The following is a 23,396-nucleotide window of genomic DNA, read 5'->3' on the forward strand; positions in this document are numbered from 1 at the left end:
CTTCTGACTCCAACAACTGAGACACGCGAGGTAAGAATCACCATATCCACTGTCCATCTCAATGTAAGCTCAGACACGGTGTGTACGCAGTCCACCTCAAAGCAAGATCAGACACGGTGTGTACGCAGTCCACCTCAAAGCAAGTTCAGACATGGTGTGTACACAGACCACCTCAAAGCAAGATCTGACATGGTGTGTACACCATTCACCCTAAAGTAAGATCAGACATGGTGTGTACACAATCCACCGTAAAGTAAGACAAGGTTTGTTTCCCTTAAGTTATTATAGGATGAGTCAGGTATCCACCTCCATATAAGGGATGGCATATCCGCTGTCCACCTCAACATGATGCAGCCACTGTTGACGAATAGGGTCCTGCGGTCCATCTAGAGGTGAGGAACAGCACATCTATTGCACACCTCGAGCGCAGAAATACTGCAGGATAACAGATGGCTTGATGTAGTAGAGGTGATGCCATAGCTACCTTAAGGTAAACTGCTTGACATGTGCTGCACATTGTCAATTATCTTGCTCACTTCAGATCAAGGAGCACATCTGCTGCCCTTTGAACAAGGGATGGCATGTCCACAGTCCACCTCAAGGTAAGACAAGGCGAGACCAGTCCTGGGGTGGGTGGGTTCCTCTCGGTGGGGTCTGTGGTATGTCCTTTTCTAGGGATCTCTGCATTGAACTCGCTGATCTACCATATAATATATCTGATGGGTGCCCAGCACCAGGCACTGCTCCTCACTCAGAAAATATTAGGGATTCAGCTAAATATTTCTTGCCAAAGATTTGTTTACCCTTATCCACTTGCATCAAGCAAGTCTACTGTGTGTGGTACTTACCTCTCCTGCACCCTCCGTGGAGCTGTCTGATTGGCAGGTTGGAGAAGAGCAGACTCTGAAATCCGAAAAAACATGAGCGGATTAATGGCATTGCCAACTAAAAACTGGATATGGAGACATATATAACCCCACACGTTATGCAAATTACTTCCATATGTGTGTGTGTATATATATATATATATATATATATATATATATATATATAGAGTCAAGCGCTGTTAACATTCCTAGACATATTTTACAACAGAGGCTGCGTGTCCTACGTCATTGGAAAGCGAAGCCTTCGTGATTGTGTTGTGTCCATCAATAGTGTGGGGACATGTGAGCGTGGAGAGTGCCCTCAGCCATACGGTGCTTAGTGGTTTCATCCGGTATTGGGTCTTGTACATAAAAGACCAGGGAGGTGGCTTGTACACACTTAACTTAGTGTGTCATTTGTCCCCTAGGTGGCACATGCTGCCCCAAGGGAGAGAACAAGATAAGCACAAAATGTAAAGGCATCTTCAGCACTCATTCATCCGAACTATAGCATGGTTACTTTTCATGGGGTGCTGCAACACCCCTACTTCCAGCGCCTACAAGATGGACAAAACGGTGGCAAAGTAGAGCACTGCTGTGGGATTTTTAACTGATGACGTTTGAGTGATGGCGGTTTTAAGGTCCCCATAGCAGACGGATCAGTGAGGCTTCTATTGCGTGTAAGTCCTGATGCTGTAGAAAGCCTGGTCCACCCACACACTGCTGCAGATCCTTATGGTTACCAGCTAGCCCTATGCCATCAAGGATCCCATGTGCCACTCCGGGGCATTCGTTGAACACTACAATACATGAGACTTGCAATCCTAGTTCAACTGCACAATTTGGACTGAAGACCTAGATAACATTTAGCAGAAGGAAAAACTGGACACAAATATAGCCCCAGAGTCTCAGGGCCTTTCACCCCTTTAAACTGAAAAGGTCCCCAGCCCTCAGGAGGTCCCATGCTTGCAGTAAGTGGACCAGCATCAGTCCTAGTATGTTTGATCCCACACCTGAGGTGCTCACATCGTGATGTGCATATGTGTTTCGCTGCCTTTACTTGTTTTAATGGCATATTGTGGTATCGGTCTTTGCACAGTGAATGTCTGCCATTACATTGGTCCTGGGCATAGACAGGGCGCCCTCATACACCGATTCTAAATGGGCTACTCTGTCCTCCATGGGGGTCATCTTGTAACCTTATTCTTCAACTCTGGCGAGAACTTTAATGACCAAAAGAGTAAAGGGGGATGTTGCCGGCCTTGTGAGACACCTGGCAAAGAAGGTGCTTTTGTTTGAAGTCACACCAGGAGCTCACGAGGCCGTGACAGCTACGTACAGATTTCTTAAATGTTGATCTGATTTTCTGCTTTGTGGGCAGGTTTTGGTGTAGTGCCCTTCGAAGTTTCTTTATCTGGTGAAATGGTTCAGCAAGGTAGCCACTCACTTTATTATAATGGAGCGCTTCTTTCAAATGACAGATTAGCATCATGGCAGGGCTGACTCGGCCTTTCATATTTCTGAGGTTGATAAATTGAATAGCATTCAATGGGGTAATAAGGAAGTTTGTTACTTACAGTGCTACAAAAGGTAGTAAATATCTGCGATGGAAAGAGCTGCGATAGGCTGTTTCATGAGCATCTGGTGGGAAGAGCCACATTGCTTACTCACCGTTCAGGGCTCGATAGCTTGAAGTTGCGAGGGAAGGAGAATCCAGGAGTGCTGCCGGGGCTGTAGGGGCTGGTGCACACTTCTGAATCCGGCCATGGGACGCACTGGGGAGAAGAAGCAAAGAACAAACTTGTGATCCTGTTGAAGAGGAGACAGTGCAAAGGTGCCTTTCTTATGGTTACTAACCTTTCGCCTATCACACCTTCAGAAGGACCGTGGTGTCCCTCAAGACCCTAGATCTTCTTCCACTCTCTGGTTACCCTGTGTGATCTCATCATTTGCTTCTCGCACCTACATCAGGAAGATGGTGTCCCTCAAGACCCTATATCTTCTTCCACTCTCTGGTTACCCTGTGTGATCTCATCATTTGCTTCTCGCACCTACATCAGGAAGATGGTGTCCCTCAAGACCCAAATGGCTTTCTTCCACTCCCTCACGTAGCCCACAGACGCGGCCCTTCGTATTCTTGCATAGGACAGTGGTCCACGAGACCCCAATGTCCATGCTGCAATCCCTGATTTTACGTGTGCACCCCCAAATCATACTTCTCTTCCATATGGCTGGCAGTGCCTTGTTGTCCCAACTGCCTGGTTTTCCTGTGCTTCCCAATCATGCCATGTCCCCTCTCATAACTCTGTAGAAAAGGGGTCCTCTCTTAACTCTCCAGAGAAGGGGCTCTACAATGGCCTTGATTTGTACTTCTCACGCTTCCTCGTTCTTCTGGGCCCCTCATCCATTTCACCTAGCGCCTCCACAGAGACCTCTCTGAAGACTGCAGGATGTTTTTTTATTTAAATTTTCCACGTCACTTTTTTAGTTTCCGAGCAAGGGAATCACATGGAGCACACCAGAAGAGTAAATGATCAAAACAGTGGTATTCAACAGTCCACAATTAGAAGAGTGGATCAAGTTCCAAATAATTCCAGTCTTGAAAAGATCAAATTTCCAGTTCCACAAATATCCACAGAGGAGGCACATACAATGAAGTCTTTATGGTGAGAGGACTAGCAATGCCATAGAATATAAGCAGACAATGATACAGTAGTTGTTGACAACGACTACAGTGGACACACATTTTGTCTCGTAGACTTTTTCAAGGGTTTTGTTTGTCAGAAGAAGCTGATCAAGGGGGAATTCGTTATTGATGATTCAAATATTGCAAAGCACTTTGTGTCTCTGATAAGGTAAATTGATAAATTATAAGGTTGTTGCAATCCATAAAAATACTCGTCAGCTGTATTATGTAGTTGGATGATGAAGTTGCAGTTACAAGGTCTTGAACATTAAGGTCACAGAGTCTGTGCCAGTAGCTCCTGCTTCTGACAAACAGAAGCCTTGTTAAAGTATTTAAGATGAAAAATGTGTCGGCTATATGCATTGTTGCCAAAGAAGTATTCGGTAACGATCGTATCAATTTCTGGTAATATTTTATGACATTGCTGGCTCTGTCATTATAAGGACTTCATTGTATATGTCTCTACAGCAGAAGCTAACATTTTTTACCTGGAAATACGATCCTGTCAAGACTGGAATAAATTGTAACTTGATCCCCTCCCCAAGTTATGGACTGTTGATTACATTCTTTGTGCCAATATTCTGGTCATTAACTCTTAGGGTGTGCGCCAGGCAATTTTCGTGTTTTATTGAGTGTGGCACTCCACCGCTCTCTATTTGCACTCTTTATGTAGTAAAGGTGTGTGTTACGCAGCACCACGATATATAAATTTCTCCATTATTGTATTTTATACATTCCTTGCTACAGCCTGAATATCAGTTGGATCTGCATGTAAATATACCCATTGCTACTAACTGGAGAGTAGTTTCTTGGAGCACCTCAATCTTCTTGCCTGAAAACCCTGTAGTGTAGCCATTTTTAATATAGCTTCATGCACATTAGTTTTACATACTAGGCCACTGTGCACTTTGCCCTAGATATATTTTATTCCGCGTTGCACTGTTATTTTACAATAACCAGTTTTTACGGTCTTGTTTTAATTTCTTCTATCACACTGTTTAGCTTAGTTCAGCACTGTATTCTCAAATAATGCATTCTTGATCGCCCTGTGCTTTAGTCAAGGCTACAGTCTGGTACATTGCCGGTAAACGTGGTAGAAGTTTAGTCTCCAGCATTCATAGAAAGTACACATCCTTACGTTGGGACATTTTCTTAGAACATCTGCGTGTTAGTTATAAAAACACTTTCTAGTCCTAGTACACTTCAAGAGGGAGTTCCAGCCAGGGACCCACAACTGTATGCTGAATGCCCCATTGCAGTTTACAGGCCTTTGCTCAGGTATGAGGGTCGATGTCATCCCGGGGGAACCTGAAAGGCAGGCTTAGAGCTTAAGATGCTGTGCTCGAAAATATAACTTGAGAGGCTAATCTAGCGCCACTATTCTATTCTTGTGCTTCACTCTCATCGTCACTATTTTAATATTACTGTGTTGTGTTGTTCTGGTTATTGCAGCTCACGCTTTGCTATCTAAAATGCAGTTGTTTTATTAAACCAATCTTTAAAACTTATACTGCTTCTATTGTCATTTATATATGAGATTGCACTGTGTATGAGAGAACCGGTTGTGACCTGAGTGACCACGACTTCCCTGGGAAGTATCAATAGGTCATGCGCTTGGCTGCCCAATTGTCTCTACCATTTGGGAGAGATTAGGCACTGCTAGTTAGCCGGAGCAAAACCCGGATTTAGAGTGACAAGTGTCATTCACTGTGAGTCAGACTCAGTCCCCCACACTGTGAATGATCTTGCCGCTCAAAATCCAGTAGTCTCATTAGGATAATGAGAGCCTACGCGACAACCCCACCACCACCATTCCATCTGGTAGAACAAGGTCTTTCAGGCTCAAATGTGTCTCCAGCCCTTTGGCTTTCAATCATGACAGCGTCTTTCATAACTCCAGTGGATCTCCTACCCCGTTTGGCACTCAATCATGAATGCGATTTTCATAACTCCAGTGGATCTCCTACCCCGTTTGGCACTCAATCATGAATGCGACTTTCATGACTCGAGTGGATCTTCTACCATCTTTGCCTCCCAATCATGACAGTATCTTTCATATCTCCAATAGATCTAATGCCCTCTTTGGCTCACCATCATCTCACCTACCCTCAGCATACTTCTGGGAATGGTGGAGTCTTTAGGACTTGAAAACCCATCCTTGGATCCCCTTTTCTCCCAACCATCATGGCTATACCCAGGCTTCTCTGAATGACTCGAATGGCACTCTGGCCCTTCTTCATTGTCCTGCGCCCCCAACCTTGTTGCCTATTCACAAGCCAAAATGGAATCACCTACGTCATTTGATGGATAATGTTTCACGTAGGTTCATAAAACAGCAACAAAAAACCTTTTTAAACGGAAAATGAGGGCACGATTCAGAGTTTACCTCTGAAAATGATGGTCTCATTTACGTCTTGTGTACCCCGATCTTTGACTCCTGTGTGCTGCCAACCATGTTGCCTACCAGCTCATAGTAGAACGGTATGATATGTAATTACTGCAGTGTTCCTCCCTCCATCCTCGGTTCCCAATACTCTATGGCCTTGTCACTTTGCCCCCCAACAAACCTCTGTGAGGACGGTAGTATCATAAGATGGCTGATATTTGTCTCGATCTTGAATTGACCGCTTCTCAATCTTCTCTCTGTCAGTTTTTTGCTTTCTGTCAGCTCCTTTGGGCTAAAAAAAAAAAAAAAAAAAAAAAAAAAAAAAGAGCGAAATTACATTTCCAGACACTTCTGTTTTCCCAGATGTGGAGAAAGTCTCCATATTTTAACCACCAACTCATTCCGATGGGTACCTCAAGATTCAAGAAATGATCATAGGTCTCCATATGGTCCCCCATAACCTTTAACCTCTCAATGGGACTCCTTAGAACCATAATTACTGACCGCAGCATCAAGATTCATCGGCACACCAATGGCACAAAACTCTGCCTGAAAATTTCTACTTATCACTGCATCCACTGACTCAAGAGCTGCCTCGAGTGCATTCAGAACCGGAAATCAGGTACCAATCTAAAATTCAAACCCACCAACACAGAACTCCCCCTGTTTGCCTATAGCACCAAACAATGACAGACTCAAACCTGGCTTTCTGAAATGAACTTAGAAAGGTTCAACACCCAGCTGACACTGAATGTATAGTCACTTGGTCTCTCCCTTGACACTGGCCTCTCTTTCAGGAAACACATTGCCAAAAAAAAAAAAAAAAAAAAACACTTGGTTGGTTGATTCCTCCTCCACCAAGCCTGCCTCTTTTTTTTTTGTTTTTAAATAAAATGGCATTGGACCTTCTATGTAACCTTCTGTGTCTGCCTATACCTACCATGGTACCTGAACTCTTACAAAGTGTAATGCTTTCAATGCACTTCACTCATCATCATCTGCATCCATGCACCTCCAGAATAAACACTTACAGATGCACACATCTCTCTGAATGCACCTTAATCTGGTTGCACCCCAAAGCATCCACAATCTGCACAGCGCTCCATGTGCACCTCAGTCATCGCCGATTGCATCCTCAACTCATTTAGGATCCATACTGCGCGATATGCCAATGCACCCTAATCCTATCCAACTGAACCCCATCTCTTCTAAAACCCACACATACAACCTACAGTGCACGTCAGTCATAACATATTGCACCCTGCACATACGACTTCCAAAGCACCCCAGTTTCGCAAATGTAACCCTACTCCTCCAGGTCCCTATGCATCCCAAATGTAGATAATTGCACCATAACCCTTTGGATACACCTCGGACTACCCTGCCACAGCCTCAATAGCTCACACTGCTCTGCCCTCCACCATGAACCCTGACCTCCAGTGCCTGGTTACAAGTACTGAACCCCACAGAGACCCCAATCCGGCCTGTATTGCTCTAGAACGTCTTGCTTTTGCAGTGGCAATGCCCCCTAATGCACCCAGAGCACCTCAGTCCTGGCTTGCAGCCCCACATGTCTGTACAGTACTTGAATCACGGCTCAAGCTCACTGCTGACGTCCACCATCTTCTGGTGCCCCAGGGCCTGATCCACACACAGCTCGTGCAAATCTGTCTCAGTTCTGAATGTTTACCTGCAGCAGCCCCTGCTCCGTCAGTACTGGAGTCACACATCTGATGGCTCCCTTAATGTGTTCACGTTCTAATAATTACTGATGTAGCCAGTTTGTATTGTAAATGTGTTCAACATTATTGCTTGTGTGATTTAATTGGTTGTTTGTATGCTTTTACAAACTGTCTTTAAATAATAACGATAATTACAAATAAATAAAAGATCGCATACACAACTCTTTTGAGACACTTTGATCCTGGACTAAAGTATTCCTGGCTAGTTTAATCCTGTGATCACCCTCCAGCTCTGCAGGACTGATGTCCAGCTACAGTTCGTCTAATGATCCTGTCCTGTACAGCAGCACCTCACATGAATACAGCACTCAGACCAGCACACAGCTCTGCTGCTAGCTGCTGACCCGGAAATGGACCCACTGACAGGCCCTTCACTGCCCCTCAGTCCTAACCCGTGCCATTTACTGCCTGTAACTTGCTACTGCTTTATATATATTTATATTACTAATGCAGTTAAAACTTAGTTGGGGTTGGTATATGATCCGAGATTGTTTACATCAAGGGAAGATTCTGAGCTTAAAACCACAGCCCCTAGGATTAAAAGTCAGCAATTTAGCCAATTTCTGCATCTCCTCCCACGCCTCTCATTCAGCACCCTCTGATGCCCATCACCTCGCATTCCTAGTGGAGGACACTCACCTTGAATACCTTCACCTGGCAGCTGGCAGAATGCAGGTGTTCTGTGTACGCCCCATGCTCGTTCTGCCTGAAGGTGTCCACCTGGACGCGGAAGGGCACCCCCTTCTCTCCTCCGTTCTTCCGCAGCGTGAACTCTGTGCTGATGCAGTGAACCTTGGGGAGACAATTACACTAGTGTCAGGGGGTGGGGTCTTCTCACGCTGTCCAACTGAAGTTCATCAGAATCTGATAAGTCCCAGATCAGATCCGATATCACAGAATCCACTTAGCTCATCAGAACCTGATGTGCTTCACATCAGATCCAATACCACTGAACCCACTTTCAGCTCACCACAATCTGATACGGCTCCCCAGTATCACTGAATCCACTTTTAGTTCACCACAATCTGATACAACTCCCGAGATCAGAGACAGTATCACAGAATCCACTTTCAGTTCACCACAATCTGATACAACTCCCCAGATCAGATCCAGTATCACAGAATCCACTTTCAGTTCACCACAATCTGATACAACTCCCGAGATCAGATCCAGTATCACAGAATCTACTTAGTTCACCACAATCTGACACCTCCCCAGGTAAGAACCAGTATCACGGAAACCCTGTCAAGCGGTATATTGATGTTTGGGTATTGGGGAAGGGGCAGGCCAGGAGGTTATGCGGAGAAGATCTCTGCATAGGCAAAGGGGCATATTCTGCCTCATGATCAGGGCAGGTCTGACTATGAATAGACAAAATCTGCATCAGAGACGAACTGCGCAAACACAAATTACCAAGTTATCCAGGTTTTATAGTTTCTTGCAGATTTTGGACAATTTGCAAATGTTTACAGAATGGGTTTTTTCTAATTCAAGTAGAAGCAGATTTTCTGGCTTTGTCTGAATTTCCTAGCAAAGTGAAAGCGCATAGAAACAGACAGGAAAGAAGAATGACCGGGGTCAATGAAAAGGAAGAGGAGCTTCAGTGGCAGCTACTAACAGGGACCAGAAATGTCGACCTTCCTGATTTATGTGGATGATTCACAATCCATTAACCACAAATTGGTGTTATTTTACCTTTCTCCCTCATAACATGGTCCCCATTACAAGGCAAGTTAATTGGAGATTAGATTCCTGCATGGTTTGTCGTAATCTGGCTCTTGGGTTTTACTAATGGTTGACATGTATGATAGACTAGGAACACTGCAGAAACTGACTAAAGTGTTTATTATTATAGCAGAGTTGCAGGCAGTCAGAGCAGTGGCCAGCTACACAGTAACTCTTTGCAGGGAATTCGCCCACTACAAATCACCCAGTGGGTACTTTTCCCTGACATTGAGTGGAAGGAGCCAGTATGTGTGCACCGCTCGGTACACAAACAGGCAAAGTGAAGCCTAAGGAAAGTGTATGAGGGTGCACCAAAAGGCTGCTGAGATGTGTTTGGGATGGTACATGTGTGAGGAAGATGAAAACTTCGACATCCGAACTCACACATTTGAGCAGAAGAAAGGGGATTGCCTGGGGGACCCAACATATTTCAATTATCATTTTTTCTAAGTATTCGACAGTCCTGATAATATAGTTAGTCCACTTTGATGTACTTTTTTCATACTTTTCACAGCTAGCTTTAGAAAAATTTGTAAGATTTTGCAGCACTATGGGTTCCAGGTTGGCTACTTCTTCCCATCCAAGAGGGGCCGCCATCTACTAATGGTCTTTCTGTGTGGTCTACCCTTTGTCCAAAAAAAATGAAATCAATATTTGTCCTCAATGGTGGGGAGGAAGGTACAGGAATCTAACTTACCTGGACAAAGACTGATGTCCTCTTCATGGGGTCCCAGAGAAAGTCGACTGTGTTCAGCATTGAGGGATGTGCATGTGGCTCCATCACCCCCACTGACAATGGGATATCTGCAAACAGGATTAGGAATGAGGAGCTTGACTTAAACTAGAAAGAGCCTGGCATCAACCAGCCAGAGAACCATCAGAGCTTTGACACAATCACCCTTGGTTACGTTACTCCCAAACATGTCCTTACTCCACTTAACAATTCAAAGCTTAGCCAACTAAAAGTCCATGAAGGACCACTCCCAAACCAACCATCAGACGTCATATGGCCAACCAACCATGGAAATCTCTACCTTATCCAACAGTGAGGACCCATGGCATGAATTAATGTGTTTCTGATCTGTATCACCTCTCAGCACCCAGGAGGATTGATGCAAGTGGCACTTACCAAGATCTAGAATCCGATCTCCAGGACGACTCCACTTCCAGCCCTCCAGCTGCTGTCGCACTGTGTACTGTAGCCGCCGGTCGTGGAAGACCACTCGGACCACACTCTGTGAGAGAAAGCCACCAGCATGAGGTCAGTGTGAGCAGCATCAATGCATAAGGCAAACTAAGTGATCACACAGACAGAGGCTAATTAGAAATTCACATTGCTCTGCACTAGAGATACCTTTTAATCACTATACAAACAGTGCCTCATGTTGGAGAGTCTTCAATGAGGATGAGGGCCATTAATCTGATGACTTTAGTCCATTCTGCAGTAGTTCATCAAAAACACTATTGTGTGAAATTAAAATCTGTGGGACCATATAGCAGACCCTAAGTTAGGCCGTCATCCAAATGGAGGGGCTGTCTTCCCTTAAGAGAGTATATGCATGTCTGGAGGTAAGGTCTCTGTTATATATGACTGAGGATTGAATGGCTCCTGAAAGCCCTCAGAGGATGCCACAGTTAGTGTACCCTGAAAGAGGGTTGGCTTGAGCATCAATGACGTCACTATCAAACCATCTCATTGTGATGGGGTAGTGAATCAATGACGATATTACCAACCCCACAAAAGAGTAGTAGTTTTTATTTGCTCACCTTTACCAACCTCTTGCACTCCGGAACCTCGCTGCTAACCTTAGCATTGCTCAACATTCGTATCTCATAGGACTGGCCTGCAACGAAACAAAAGGTGTCAGCTCCTAGAAGTCAATGGTAAAGAATGAGTCACACCCTAGAAGTAAGATCTTAGAAAGGAGCAACCACAGGCATGAGTACAAAGAACAATTGAACCCATCACTAAAAGTATCCCAAGAAGCAAAACATATGTAAATATGTGCCATTGAAACAATGTCAGAGGAAGAAGAAACCTACTGCTAGAACCAACTTACGAACATGGGAAAAGACTTGAACGCCAATAAGTTTCAGAAAAAGGAAGGGCTACCAGTGTCTGTCTCTCTCTCCCCCCGTCCAACCCCCCCCCCCCAAAAGGAAGGAAAAACTGAACAACCAACTCAGTCATCACTGAAGGTTCAACCATCCCCTAGAACCATTCCAAGTAGCGGAACACAAGAAGAGGATTGCTAGCCCCAACGCCTAAAACAAGCAAGCACCAAATCATAAGAGAGCACTGTCCTCTAGAGCCAACCTAAGCACACGAACATGGAGATGATAAACAGGTGATGTTTTAACAGTCTACCCAGAAAAACGTGGTTAGAGAGAACCATTGAGTATAGGAGACGATATCCTAGTACTAACCCAAACCTCTTGAGAAGAGTAGACCGAAGCAGCTCTTCTCACCTAACGAAATCACCATAACATGTGAGAACCAGTTTCCAGGGTCCACTCAGGATAGAGCATAGTGAAGAGGGAGAACCAGCTCGGGCATTTGTACATGGGAAAGGAGGTGCACCTTATTGAACTAACCAAAGAACCAAAATGTGGGAAGGAAGTACTGGGCTTTAGAACTAATCTAAAAACACAACAGAGGAAAACTGGCCCAAACTAAGTCACCAGAACTGCAGGTGGGGGGGGGTAGTGGTTGGAATCAACCCATGAACACAGCAGCAGCAGTGCATGCAAACACCACGAATCAGCACAGGCATCTGAGCACTGACAGCAAGAACTGCCCCCTAGAATCAACACAAGCACTAGCAATTTGGAAGAACAAATAGAGTACCAAAGCACAAAAAGTTTGAACCACCCAAAAGAGAAGACCAATTACTATCACATTTGTGCATGCCACCTAGCCAAATATTGATTTTGCCCCAGCAGTGATCTTGTTCATGTTGTCACCTTGGTTCAGGTATGTTAGTGTCTCATCCTGGATCTTGACGGCGGGTGAGGTGGCTGCACAGAGGATGTACTGAAAGGCTGGACAGTGCAGCTCAGGTGTTGAATGAAGGGGCTGGTCCTCCTGCTTCAGGAATGGCAAAGCCAGGGACTCCCTGCAAGAGACAGGCACATGTGAGTTCCTTCACAGGGTACCACACCTTTGAACCTCATTGGTCTGACAGGCACTTAGACCTGCCTCCGAACTGTTCACTGCATGCTGTGGCACTGCTGAATATGAAGACATCTTTCAGAATGTTTGATATTATAGCAAAAGTTTAACCTTGATGCAGGATAAAAGATGATTATCGGATAAATAGCACAATAAAATAACTGCTGGTGGATTGAGCCAATGTCTAGGAATTTGACACCCTGCCAGGTGCACCCACCACCCTGCTGTATTTAGAAACCCCCACTTGCCGAGCAAGATCTCCCTGCTATAAAGGGGGCTGCCACCATGCCTTGTGTTCAGGATCAGGGGTATAGCTTAGTCAGTGAGATTCGGGGGTGTAAATCTCAAATTTTGCAATTAAAAAAGCAGTGGGCTGCAGGGTGGGGGAAGTGAGATGACCAAGGTTTTGGGCGGAATTTGTCCACGAGGAGCAGGTTCAGTAGTGATTTGCATTAGGTGGTCCTCTGTCTACAGGGTGAAAAACAATGGGTTGGAATGCTACCCCGAGTGATTGCCACTGGTTAAACTATCTGCAGGTTTTCATTCCATCACCTCTTGGGTGTTTGACTGCCAGTTGTATGCCTGGAAACTGGAGACTGGTGCAGCTTTCTACTACTGCCAATATTTGTGAATTTCAAAAAGTAGTAAATCTGCACCCATACAAGAAGCACTTTTATTGGTGCAGACTTACAACTTTTTTGGTATACCAATCACTATATATAGGTTTAAGTTTCTGCTCCAAAAAATGAACAAGTTAATTGTTTAGGGAAACGAGAATGATGAGAAAACCGACAGACAAAGCAGACATGACTCAGGGCCCCCAAACCAAGCCTAGAATGTATTTGAGGGTGTCATACCCCAAACACTCAATGAAGCTATGCCCTTGCCTGTTCTACCTAGCCCTAGTAGTTCTCCTTTGGCATTTAAGACTTTGGTCACAGACATCACAATGGCCTGGAGTCTACGCCACGAGAACTCTCATTTTAAATGTATTTTCCCTGCATGCATTCTTCTCTGTCTCTGCTCTGAGAAGACCTGATGATATCCACATGAGCACGTAGGCTGGACTCCATGTTTACAGTCCTCGTCTTTTAAAAATAATTTTATCAAGTGACAGCCCTGCGTACTAAGCCAGAGTTGCAAATAGAGGTGGGCACGCCAGCAAATTAGTAGGACAAGCCGAGTCAGAGGCAATGGACTGGCTTGGCTCTAGGAGTCCGTGCATGAGCGAAGCAATGAAAATGTTTGGTATGTATATCGTGCAACAATCATAATGTAAAAATACGAAAGTCTTAAAAATTCAAGTGTATTTCTTTAAATTGCGTTTCACTTTAGTGCATCAGATTACATATATAGACAGGCATTGACCCACCTTAAAGATATATATACAGTATTGTCATGGTACATATAAGTGTAGTTAAGATTAGTAAATCTGTATTTGCCGTTATATACTTACCTTCAAGATATTTTGGTAGTCGATATTCTGGCTGTGATATCCTTGCATCACAGTATTTAAAGCACAATATTCTGGTATTAATACCCGATGGGCACATATCTATGTCACTGACTCAGCTGGACTATTTTGATTGGTTGTTCTTGTGTCACTATGTATGAAATGGTTTAGGTAACATGGATTTGCTTCTTGCCCTAGTGTTTTTGGATGCATAGTTTGGTATGGAACAGCAGTGTGTGGTATCTGTTCCTTCTTCATTGGCTTTAACCCACCATTGTTCTTATAAAATTTGAGAGCAGTGTTCATCTTGCTCCCCAGAGCTACAAAACAGTATTGTTTTGATAAAAAGGTACATTTTAGCGGATTGAGTTGGCATCCAGTCATAGCACTCGGGTTCAAGTCAAACACAGGCGGTTCATCAGATTTGCTAATCATTTCTGTAGGTTGGCATGGGGGGGGACCAATGGAGAGCAGGAAAAGCCTGAAGAGGCCAACAGTCATGTTACGGTATGTGATGGAGACTTCAAAGACACTGGCCTGGCGCTAGATTGGTACCGGGTGCTTTAGGATTAGCTCCAGGGGAATTTTTATGGAAACAGAATTCAAACCAACAACTTTAGAAATACAAGTTGGAGTTGGGGGGGGGGGGGCAGACTATCATACTCAATGATCGGTACCTATCCAAGATTACGCACCGTAACACACTACAGAGAATCAAACAAGTTCCTCTACCGGTGTATATCAGAATATTATATATGGGATTAAGTACACCATGCCGTGGATTATAAGGATATTGCAAGTCACTGAGCAGTTCCATGACCATACAGGACCATATAGAGGATTGAAACAGAAGGTGGAGTTTCTTTATTAGGGATTGAAACTCCAGAGACTGACAATATCCTTAAAATGTACGGCAGAGGAGAATTTTTTGCCTTATATTGTCACACCATCTTCCTCCTTGGAAACCATTTGAATCCCTGCTGTTTTACTGCTTCATAAGACAGAGGTAGCATGGTTGCAAACATTAAAGATAAAAGTGGACTCTAATGTGAAATTAAACACATCCAAAAGCAATTAGCAAATTGTTGCAAAAATATGTTAGAGTAAGTTTGTTGTAACAAATTAAAAAGGTGCTGAGACTCAGAATGCGTAGAAAAAGGCAGAGAGAATGTATTTTTCCTGCAGTGGCATTTAGCGTGCCTAAAACAAACGTGTTGCACTAAATATAACATTTCTGCTCCTGACTGTCTTAGAAGCACAGGGAGTAAGACTGAAAAACCAGTTTCCATTTTTTTTGCGTTGTTTAAACTGCAGCTGCAGTTATGCTCTGTGACCTGTCTTTCCCCTTGGATGCTGGCAGCAGCCATTATGACATCACAGCTCGGCTATCACAATTTCTTACAGCAGCAACATCATTTCATTGTTATAGATGACTAGAGATGCCACAAGCCACCTATAATATAGAAATTAGAGAATGATTTTATTCAGCGTTTACCTCTATTTATTATTTGCAAAAATATAGTCTGACATAAATATTGTTGACAAAATATCATCTCATTGAGCTATATTTTCATGGACGATATTTAGGATACAAAATGTATTTGAGATGCTATTCTGACAATGGTATTCTTGGCATCACACTCACCCTGCTGTCAGTGTTTTTTGTTGTGGATAGTTCGAATATTGACTCATTATACGCGTGCCACTGGAATTATGTGATTCTTCCACTACGGCGATTTTTGCATAAATTATGGTTTGGCTGCGTTTGCCACATAATCCGTCATCTACAAATTACCCTGGGCACTCAAATTTGTTACAGAAATAAAACCATCCAAATTCAATAATCTTTATGCAATTGTGTTCGTCTCTTTATTAGATCCACAGGCTCCATATGACCATTAAGCCCACGCTTCTTGACATCAGTAAACATTGACACAGCCAATAAATCACGTTTTCTTGTCATCAACACAGCGAACACGTGTGCTGTCATTATGGGTTATTGCCTCCGACATCATCAGGGCTTGAAATATAGAAAGCGATATCCGTGTAGCCGCTTCACATCTAATTGGACATCCTGAGAACGCCAGATGCACACAAGGTGAGAAGGAGCTCTCTCCTCGCTGAACCATGTGCTGGGAAACTTTCCACTGCACTATATGTGAAACGTGAATTGAAGTTTACAGGTTATATGATTGGATGTGATGTGGCTACAAGGATATCACTTTTTGACAGTCTTTCGGGATGCAATTCATTTAATGGTGTTGCTCATACATTATTCAGAAGAGGAGCATCCCCCATTCCCAAAGATGGATGTGGGGGGGGGGGTCAATTTAGTACTGGGGTTTGCCTGCCGTCCACAAGCTGTCCCTCCACTAACCAGCAGCAGGCAACTCTCCAAATTTAGAATTTGCCATTCCCTTGGCTGCCATTTTCCTCACCAAAAGTCACAAGAGAAAGCTTTCTTCAGAGCATCCAAAACTGACATCCACCAGGCGTTGGGAGGTTTCTCCTGGTAGGTGGTAGGCATGTGTAGCATTTTTCTCTCCAGGACCGCCTTAAAATTATGGACTTCCCTACCTGCAAATCTTAGAGCCACTGAAAATCATCAGGAGTTAGAAGAATAGTAATAGTTTATTATTACTAGTGTGATAAGCAGAGAATCAGTATTAGCTTCTTCACTTAAATAACCATTATTGCCAATTCTGGCTTTACTGTCTACAAACCAATTCCCCTAGAACAATAAAGGGAGAGCCGGATGAGACCAGTCTCTGTGCAAACATCCCCCTTCTAAGTTCTAGGAAGTCCAAGTTGAGTGATATACAGGTCTGGGTGTACGGATTTGTCTACATAATCTTTACGGCTCTCAGTGTAGCAAGCTATCTGTGTGTAACCGCACTTGGGCACCAAGCATTGGGGTGGTAAACTCTACACAAATACTACAGTGCAACCCCCTATATTGCATGTAAACAGTGTTGCTTCTTTCTAAAGTTTTACATACTTTTTATGTCCCCCCCCCCCCCAAAAAAAAAGGCTCTTCTGTGTTCCTAAAGCAATGCATGATAAAGTGACCGTGCCTTCAAACTAGAGACTATACTTTCTGCGTACTTCCTATCCCCTCTCGCTACCTTCCATCCTCTATATGCATTACTGTCTCTCTGTGTAGCGTACTCTAAGCGGCAGGTCTGTGTGCATTCTCTGTTATTGTATTTCTGCAATTTGTCCACACCTCACAGATCACAACTCTAGTATTACTATAATCTACCAAAAAGGAACTGAAGTAAATGCATGAATTGTTTTTCTTGGCAGCACAGGATTAATCCCAATAACAAATAAAAATAAATACTAGCCACAAATCAATAATGGACCAATAACCACTGCATTTAACATTAACCTGGGGTTCTGGAGGAGCGTACTACGTGCCGTAAAGTGCTTCAGTGTCTTTACAAGGAGTAGTAAACACTACATCAATGACGTTACAATTGCCACAATGGTCAACGTCAGGAAGAACACTGGTGGAAATGACATTGGGCAGGCCGGCCTTGTATCTGCGGTTGGGTCTGCCTGGGGTTCTTAACAGCAGCGGCCAGCAGTGACCCTGCCATTTAGCAAAAAAACTGCATTTGCAAAACCCTGAGTATCGGAACCGAGAGGAAGGTGGGTGAGATCAGAGCTACAGAGAGAGCCTGTAGGGACATATTTGTTCATAGGAGGAAGCACTTTGGCATACGGACGCACATTGAGTTTTGATTTGTGTTTCTTTGCTGGAAAATTTATTTTATTTACTGACATAAGTGCAGTGGTCAAAGTGCATTTAAAAAAGTATGGAAACTGCGATGCGGTGCGCAAAGGGGGCAGGGTGAGTGGGCATGGGGCGGGGTCAAAGGTTGGCTAAGGAAACAAAATATTCTGCACCTTTTTTGGGTATTTAACCTTCACCTATGTATAAAATAAGGCACAGCTTCAATGAAAAATAAACGCAAGTTAAGTTATTCAGTGGGAAATGCAATATCGTATGTTATAAAACCTCTATTAGTTAATGCACTGCTAAGGTCTGTGTATAATTAGAGAGCCACAGAAGTGAATCCTGGTTGCTGCAGTGGAGAATAGTTACTTGGGTATGTTTAGTGCTACGAGGTCCCAGTCTGTGACAGAAAACACTGAATATGTAAGTCAATATTTTAAACTTGCATTACACGCAGTATAAGATAGGCTGCAATAAAATATGCAAAAAGGTTTAAGGTAAAAGTGCTTCCCAAATATATATTTCAGTAATACCCGTACTGGACAGAATGCATTTTTAGGTCACAGCCTACCAAACAGCACAGCTGTCTGTTTTGCTAAAGACATCTTGGGACTTTCAGAAAGTTGACCTAGCTATGCATTCTGCTCATTGACTTTGTGGTTTGTAACTCATACTTTCTGGCTTTATTTTCTTCAGGCTCTCCAAGCTCAGTTCGTCCCGACCGTTGCCTAAACCGTGTTTTCTGTATCCTTCCATGAACAACCTCTAAATCTTGTTCTTATCTTGTCACGTTTGCTGCGCATTCAAAGACCATGGTCAAATGTCAGGCTCTGCCTTACAAAGGTGCTTGTTTACTTTTCTTTCTCGGACTTAGAAGTGAGAGGATTAATGTGACAATATTACTGGATGGGTGGGCGGGGGGGGAAGGTTTTGCTAGCAAACGAAAACATTTAAATGAAATGTGCAAGCATTTTAGATTATATCAGAATTATGAACGCACAAATCAAGTACATTTTGTTATTTCTGATGTGTGTTGGAAACATACTTTAATATGATCAAAATGAATCATTAAACTAGGTGATGCAATTTCCTCACATTTTCATAGTTTTATTAGTAAAACTGTATGTCTCTGCAGATGTAATGGTCATTTCAATTGAAAATGTGTTGTCTGTATTGGCAGCATGCTACCGCGCCATGAATACTCCACTGTATACCACTCCACTCTACTCTATTCTGCATCACTACAAACCACTGCAATCCACTCAGCACTGCTCCACTATACACCGCTTCACGCTATGCCTCTCTACTCTACCCTGTACCACTCTACGCCAATGCACTCTTTGCCACTTTACTCTACACAACTGCATTCTGTCACTGTATTCTACACCACTGCTCTCTATGCCACTCTATACCACTGCACCATGACACTCTACTCGGCAATACTGCACTCTCCGCCACTGAACTCTGTGCCGCTCTATTCTGCAGTACTCCACTCCACATCACTCTACACCACTGCACTCTACGCCACTCCACTTTGCGATGCACCACTCTAATCAATGACACTGCATTCTACAATGCTGCTTTGCATGTTGCTGAATTCAATGCCACTGCACTTCACCACGATTCTCTGTGCCAATGCACTCTACTCCAGTCCACTCTATGCCACTCCAGTGTATGCCACCATATGCAACTCCAATACACAAACCTTTCTGCCACTCAACAACATACTACTCTACTCTTCGCCACCCCACTCTACAACACTCCTAGCTACTTTACAACATGCTACTCTACTCTTCGCCACCCCACTCTACAACACTCCTAGCTACTCTCCTCCTTGCCGCTAACTCTTCGCCCTTCTAATCAGCACACTGATGAATAACATGACTAAAACGCATTGGCAAAGCCAATAGTTCTTGCTGAGGTGAGAACTATTGGCTTTGCCAATGCTTGTTTCATGACTGTCCTTTAAAAGCACACACTTCACAGCTCAGCTGTGTCATCAGGCAGCTTCAAGTGATTCCATCAATTAAAAGCATTACCCTTCCAAGCACCCTTTACATTTGCAGTTGAACCAGCTGTGCACACTTAGGCCCATATTTATAATTTTTTGCGCCGCAAAGTCAAAAAATGACGCAAATGCGGCGCAAAAAAAGTATAAATATGGACCTTAGTTTCCTTCAGGCAAGCACTCTGGCAATAAAGCTTGTTTAGCTGCCTTCCCCTCCCTCCGTTTCATAGCATAAGAGACGTCCTGCTTTACACTACAGCTGAAGCATTTCAACTCTCAGAATTAAGGAATTATCACTCCTGGGAAGATGGTCTTTCCAAAAAACATATGGGCACGCTGTGCCCCACTGATCCCGCCCACTTCGACCGCTGCATACCTTCCCATTTATGTGTCCACAGGCACTCGAGCTTCTGTGAACATATAGAAGACCTCGACCTTTGGCCTCGTTCCTCTATATGGCCACAGAATTCCTCGGTGACTTAGAATATCCAGATAATGTAAGTTGATGCTCCTTTATCCCAGATCTACTGGTCAGAAGTTAGAAAATAATAGCGAATTCTAGGACCCATGGTAAACTGTGGAAGAGAATCAAGCTCAGCTCATTTCTATGCCACATTGGTATGTACAGCTCTCTGCTGCCCTCTAGAGACAAGGCTATCACTTGCAAGTAACACTCAAACATACTAAAATACCTGGTCTGCGCTATAAAAAACACTGACTACGATCATTAACCATAGGTTAAGAAGACGTAAACGTGTTTCAGCCCAAATTCCGGCACAAGAACACTTATGAACTACTTTCAATCTATTGAGAGCAAATGCGAAGAAAAATAATATCATATTCTTAGACCGGTCTGGTAGCCTAGTGGTCTAAAGAGGCCACTATAGAGGCCTAGTTGGACCTCAGAGTAACAGGTTCAAGTGGGTCCACGCAGACTGGCATCCTTCTGAGGTCGATAAAACGAGTACCATTGATTTTGAGTAACAATAAAAATCTGCTATTGCACGCCAAGATACCCTTCTGAGTGAACGTGCGCTTTACACATGCTATGTTTGTATTAAAAAGCACCTTTACCATTAGAATAAACATGACTGAGACAAGGTGGAGAGCAAAAGAGTCGTTTCTCTAATACTTTCAGAGATGCTTAACAATGTCAGTCAAATCTCAAGACGGTTCAACAATCACATACAGCATTGAAATCTCACGTGTTAGGCAATCACAAACAGACATAATCTCCTTGACGCCCCAAAACCAGGGACAGTCTGAAATATACTCTAGCTTTAGTCCCTCGCTGTGTTAAGTGAAACCCAGTGCCCCTCGCCCCCAACGACAGCGCCTGGAGGCCCTCGTTAGGGCCTAGCGTCTTAGCCACCACCGTGCCATCGTCCCATCCAGCTGTAGTGCCGCTCAACACAACACCAGCTACGACGCCAACATGGTCGCCCACCCCACGCCAGCGCGCAGGCGCTCACCTGAAGATGCTGCTGGAGGGGCACTGGTAGTGCTCGGCCGGGCCGGGCCAGTAGTGTTCGGGTTGGCTGTGCCAGAACAGCATGGTGCTCCGTGCAGCGGGCTTCACCGAGCAGGGCTGCTGCCGCGCTGGCGGGGCTGGTGCGGTGCGGTGCGCCGGAGTGAAATGCAGTGTGATGGGTGGAGTGGCTGCCTAGCGAGCTGATGTGCAGAACCGATGGGGGCAATGGGGTGTATAGTATACTACACAGGGGGCAGAGCGGTGGGAGCCAGGGGGGTGCCGAGGGCAGTGAGGTCCAGAGGGGCGCGTGCTAGAGTGGTGCGCAGTGCAGCCAGGTCCACACAGGTGCAGCGCGGTACAGTGATGACGGTCCAAGGGCGGGTCCTCTCCTCCCTTTGAACACTGACTGGCGAAGCCGCCTTTATTCGTTCAGGCTCACCTGCCGGCAGGTGGATGGCGCTGGGCGGCTTCTAATTGGTTGCCTGCGGGAGGAGGGCTGTAAATGGCTGGCTGCACCTTAAAAAATCATAACGGAGATACATTCATCTGATAGAGAGAATTGGAGGGGAGGGGTAGGGCCAAAAGGGAAGCGGGGCCGAGGGAAGGGGTGGATGAATAAAGAACTTTAGTGGGTAAGAACAGTCTAGGAGGGAGAAGGGAGGGGTGTTGGCTCTTAAGGAATAGTGACAATCATTCATCCATTCACAGGAAAGACGGGGCAGAGGAAGGGGAACTAAATGCATCGGAAACAAGAGGCAGAGAGGAGAGAAATGATTTGGAGGGAGAGATGGAACTAAGACGACAGAGGAAAAAGAGAGAGAGTGGAGAACGATGGACGTGGAGCCTATGTGAGGACATAAACAAGGCAGAAAAATGAGGGAATTGGAGACTAGGAAAGGAGAGAATGCACATGAGGAAGACAAAAGAGAGTTTATGAGAGAGAAGAGGATAGGTAGGAATGTAGAATACCAGGAAAATGAGGAACAAAAAGAGGGAAATACGAGTGTTGGGGAACGAACAAGAGGAAACAAATGCGAGGAAAGATGGTTAAAAAAGTTTGGGCAAAAGACAAGTGAAAAAGAGGGGAGAGAACAGAAGGAAAAGGAGTGTTGGAGAGGACAGAAATGAGATAAAAAGAGAAGAAAGGGTGGTGAAAAGGCCCAGGGGGGGTTATGAAATCGGGAGAGAAGAGAAAAAATTAGGAAAATAGGGAGAACTGAAAGGGGGAGTCGAGCACAAAAAGGAAATGAATATAGAAGATCAGAGAAACGAGAGAGGGATGCGTTGAAGAGAAAGCAGAATAATGGGAACAGCTGAGCACAGAAAGTAGGAAGAGGCAGGACAGAGGGTAGAGAGGAAGAAGGGACAAAGGGATTTATAAGGAAGTTGAAGAAAGAAGAGAAAAGTCAGACGAGGAAGGCAGGTCGGGAGAACCGGTGCGAGGGAACTATCAGAGAGAAGAACTCTGATTAATGAAAGAACGGAGATTGAGAAATGAAAAGAACAAGCAAAAGAGGAGGCTGGGGATGGAGAGAAAGGACGGACAGCGAAATGGAGGGAATTAGAGAAAGGGAGGGGGAAGTGTGGGGGTGTTTTTTGGGGGGGTGTTGAGGAAGGGCCGAGCGCCAGAGTGACGTCATGCCGGTGGGAACGCCGATCCGGGCGAGGCCCTGGTGCCAACCAGCCTCAAGTGGTGAGGGTCCCTTTAATGAATCTACTGGTGCCAGCCTGCCTTTGAGCCTGGGGGTGGGGAGGGGGAAGGTGATCCCTCTGTCTTTAGTGGTGAGGATCCCTTTGTAAGTTTGCTGGTGCCAACTTGTCTTTGGGGCAGGGGTTGGAGGGGTCCCTGTGTGAGCCCCCTTGAGCCAACCGTGTCTTTGGTGGTGGGGGTCCCTTGGTGAATCGCCTGGTGTCAGCCTGTCTTTGGAGGTGGAGGTCCCTTGGTGAGTTTCCTGGTGCCAGTCTGTCTTTAGTGGTGAGGGTCCCTTTGTGAGTTTGCTGGTGCCAACTTGTCTTTGGGGCAGGGGTTGGAGGGGTCCCTGTGTGAGCCCCCTTGAGCCAACCGTGTCTTTGGTGGTGAGGGTCCCTTGGTGAATCGCCTGGTGTCAGTCTGTCTTTGGAGGTGGAGGTCCTTTGGTGAGTTTC

General features: G+C 44.8%; 1 protein-coding gene across 1 annotated transcript in view; it reads right to left on the bottom strand.

The window, feature by feature from the left end:
- Positions 1-22,460, bottom strand: part of LOC138299295 (transcription factor CP2-like protein 1) — a 34,964-nt gene extending 12,504 nt beyond the window's left edge. Inside the window, exons 1-9 of the mRNA XM_069237459.1 lie at positions 21,253-22,460; positions 12,370-12,521; positions 11,173-11,249; positions 10,535-10,640; positions 10,103-10,209; positions 8,320-8,472; positions 6,120-6,230; positions 2,538-2,641; positions 849-903 (exon numbers count right to left, since the gene is read on the bottom strand). Coding sequence (XP_069093560.1) covers positions 849-903; positions 2,538-2,641; positions 6,120-6,230; positions 8,320-8,472; positions 10,103-10,209; positions 10,535-10,640; positions 11,173-11,249; positions 12,370-12,521; positions 21,253-21,335 — 948 coding nt within the window. The 5' untranslated portion in view covers positions 21,336-22,460. The remainder of the gene's footprint in view (positions 1-848; positions 904-2,537; positions 2,642-6,119; positions 6,231-8,319; positions 8,473-10,102; positions 10,210-10,534; positions 10,641-11,172; positions 11,250-12,369; positions 12,522-21,252) is intronic.
- Between the last annotated feature and the right edge of the window lie 936 nt (positions 22,461-23,396).

The sequence above is a fragment of the Pleurodeles waltl genome, chromosome 6 (assembly GCF_031143425.1).
Source record: "Pleurodeles waltl isolate 20211129_DDA chromosome 6, aPleWal1.hap1.20221129, whole genome shotgun sequence".
In the NCBI taxonomy this organism is placed as follows: Eukaryota; Metazoa; Chordata; class Amphibia; order Caudata; family Salamandridae; genus Pleurodeles; species Pleurodeles waltl.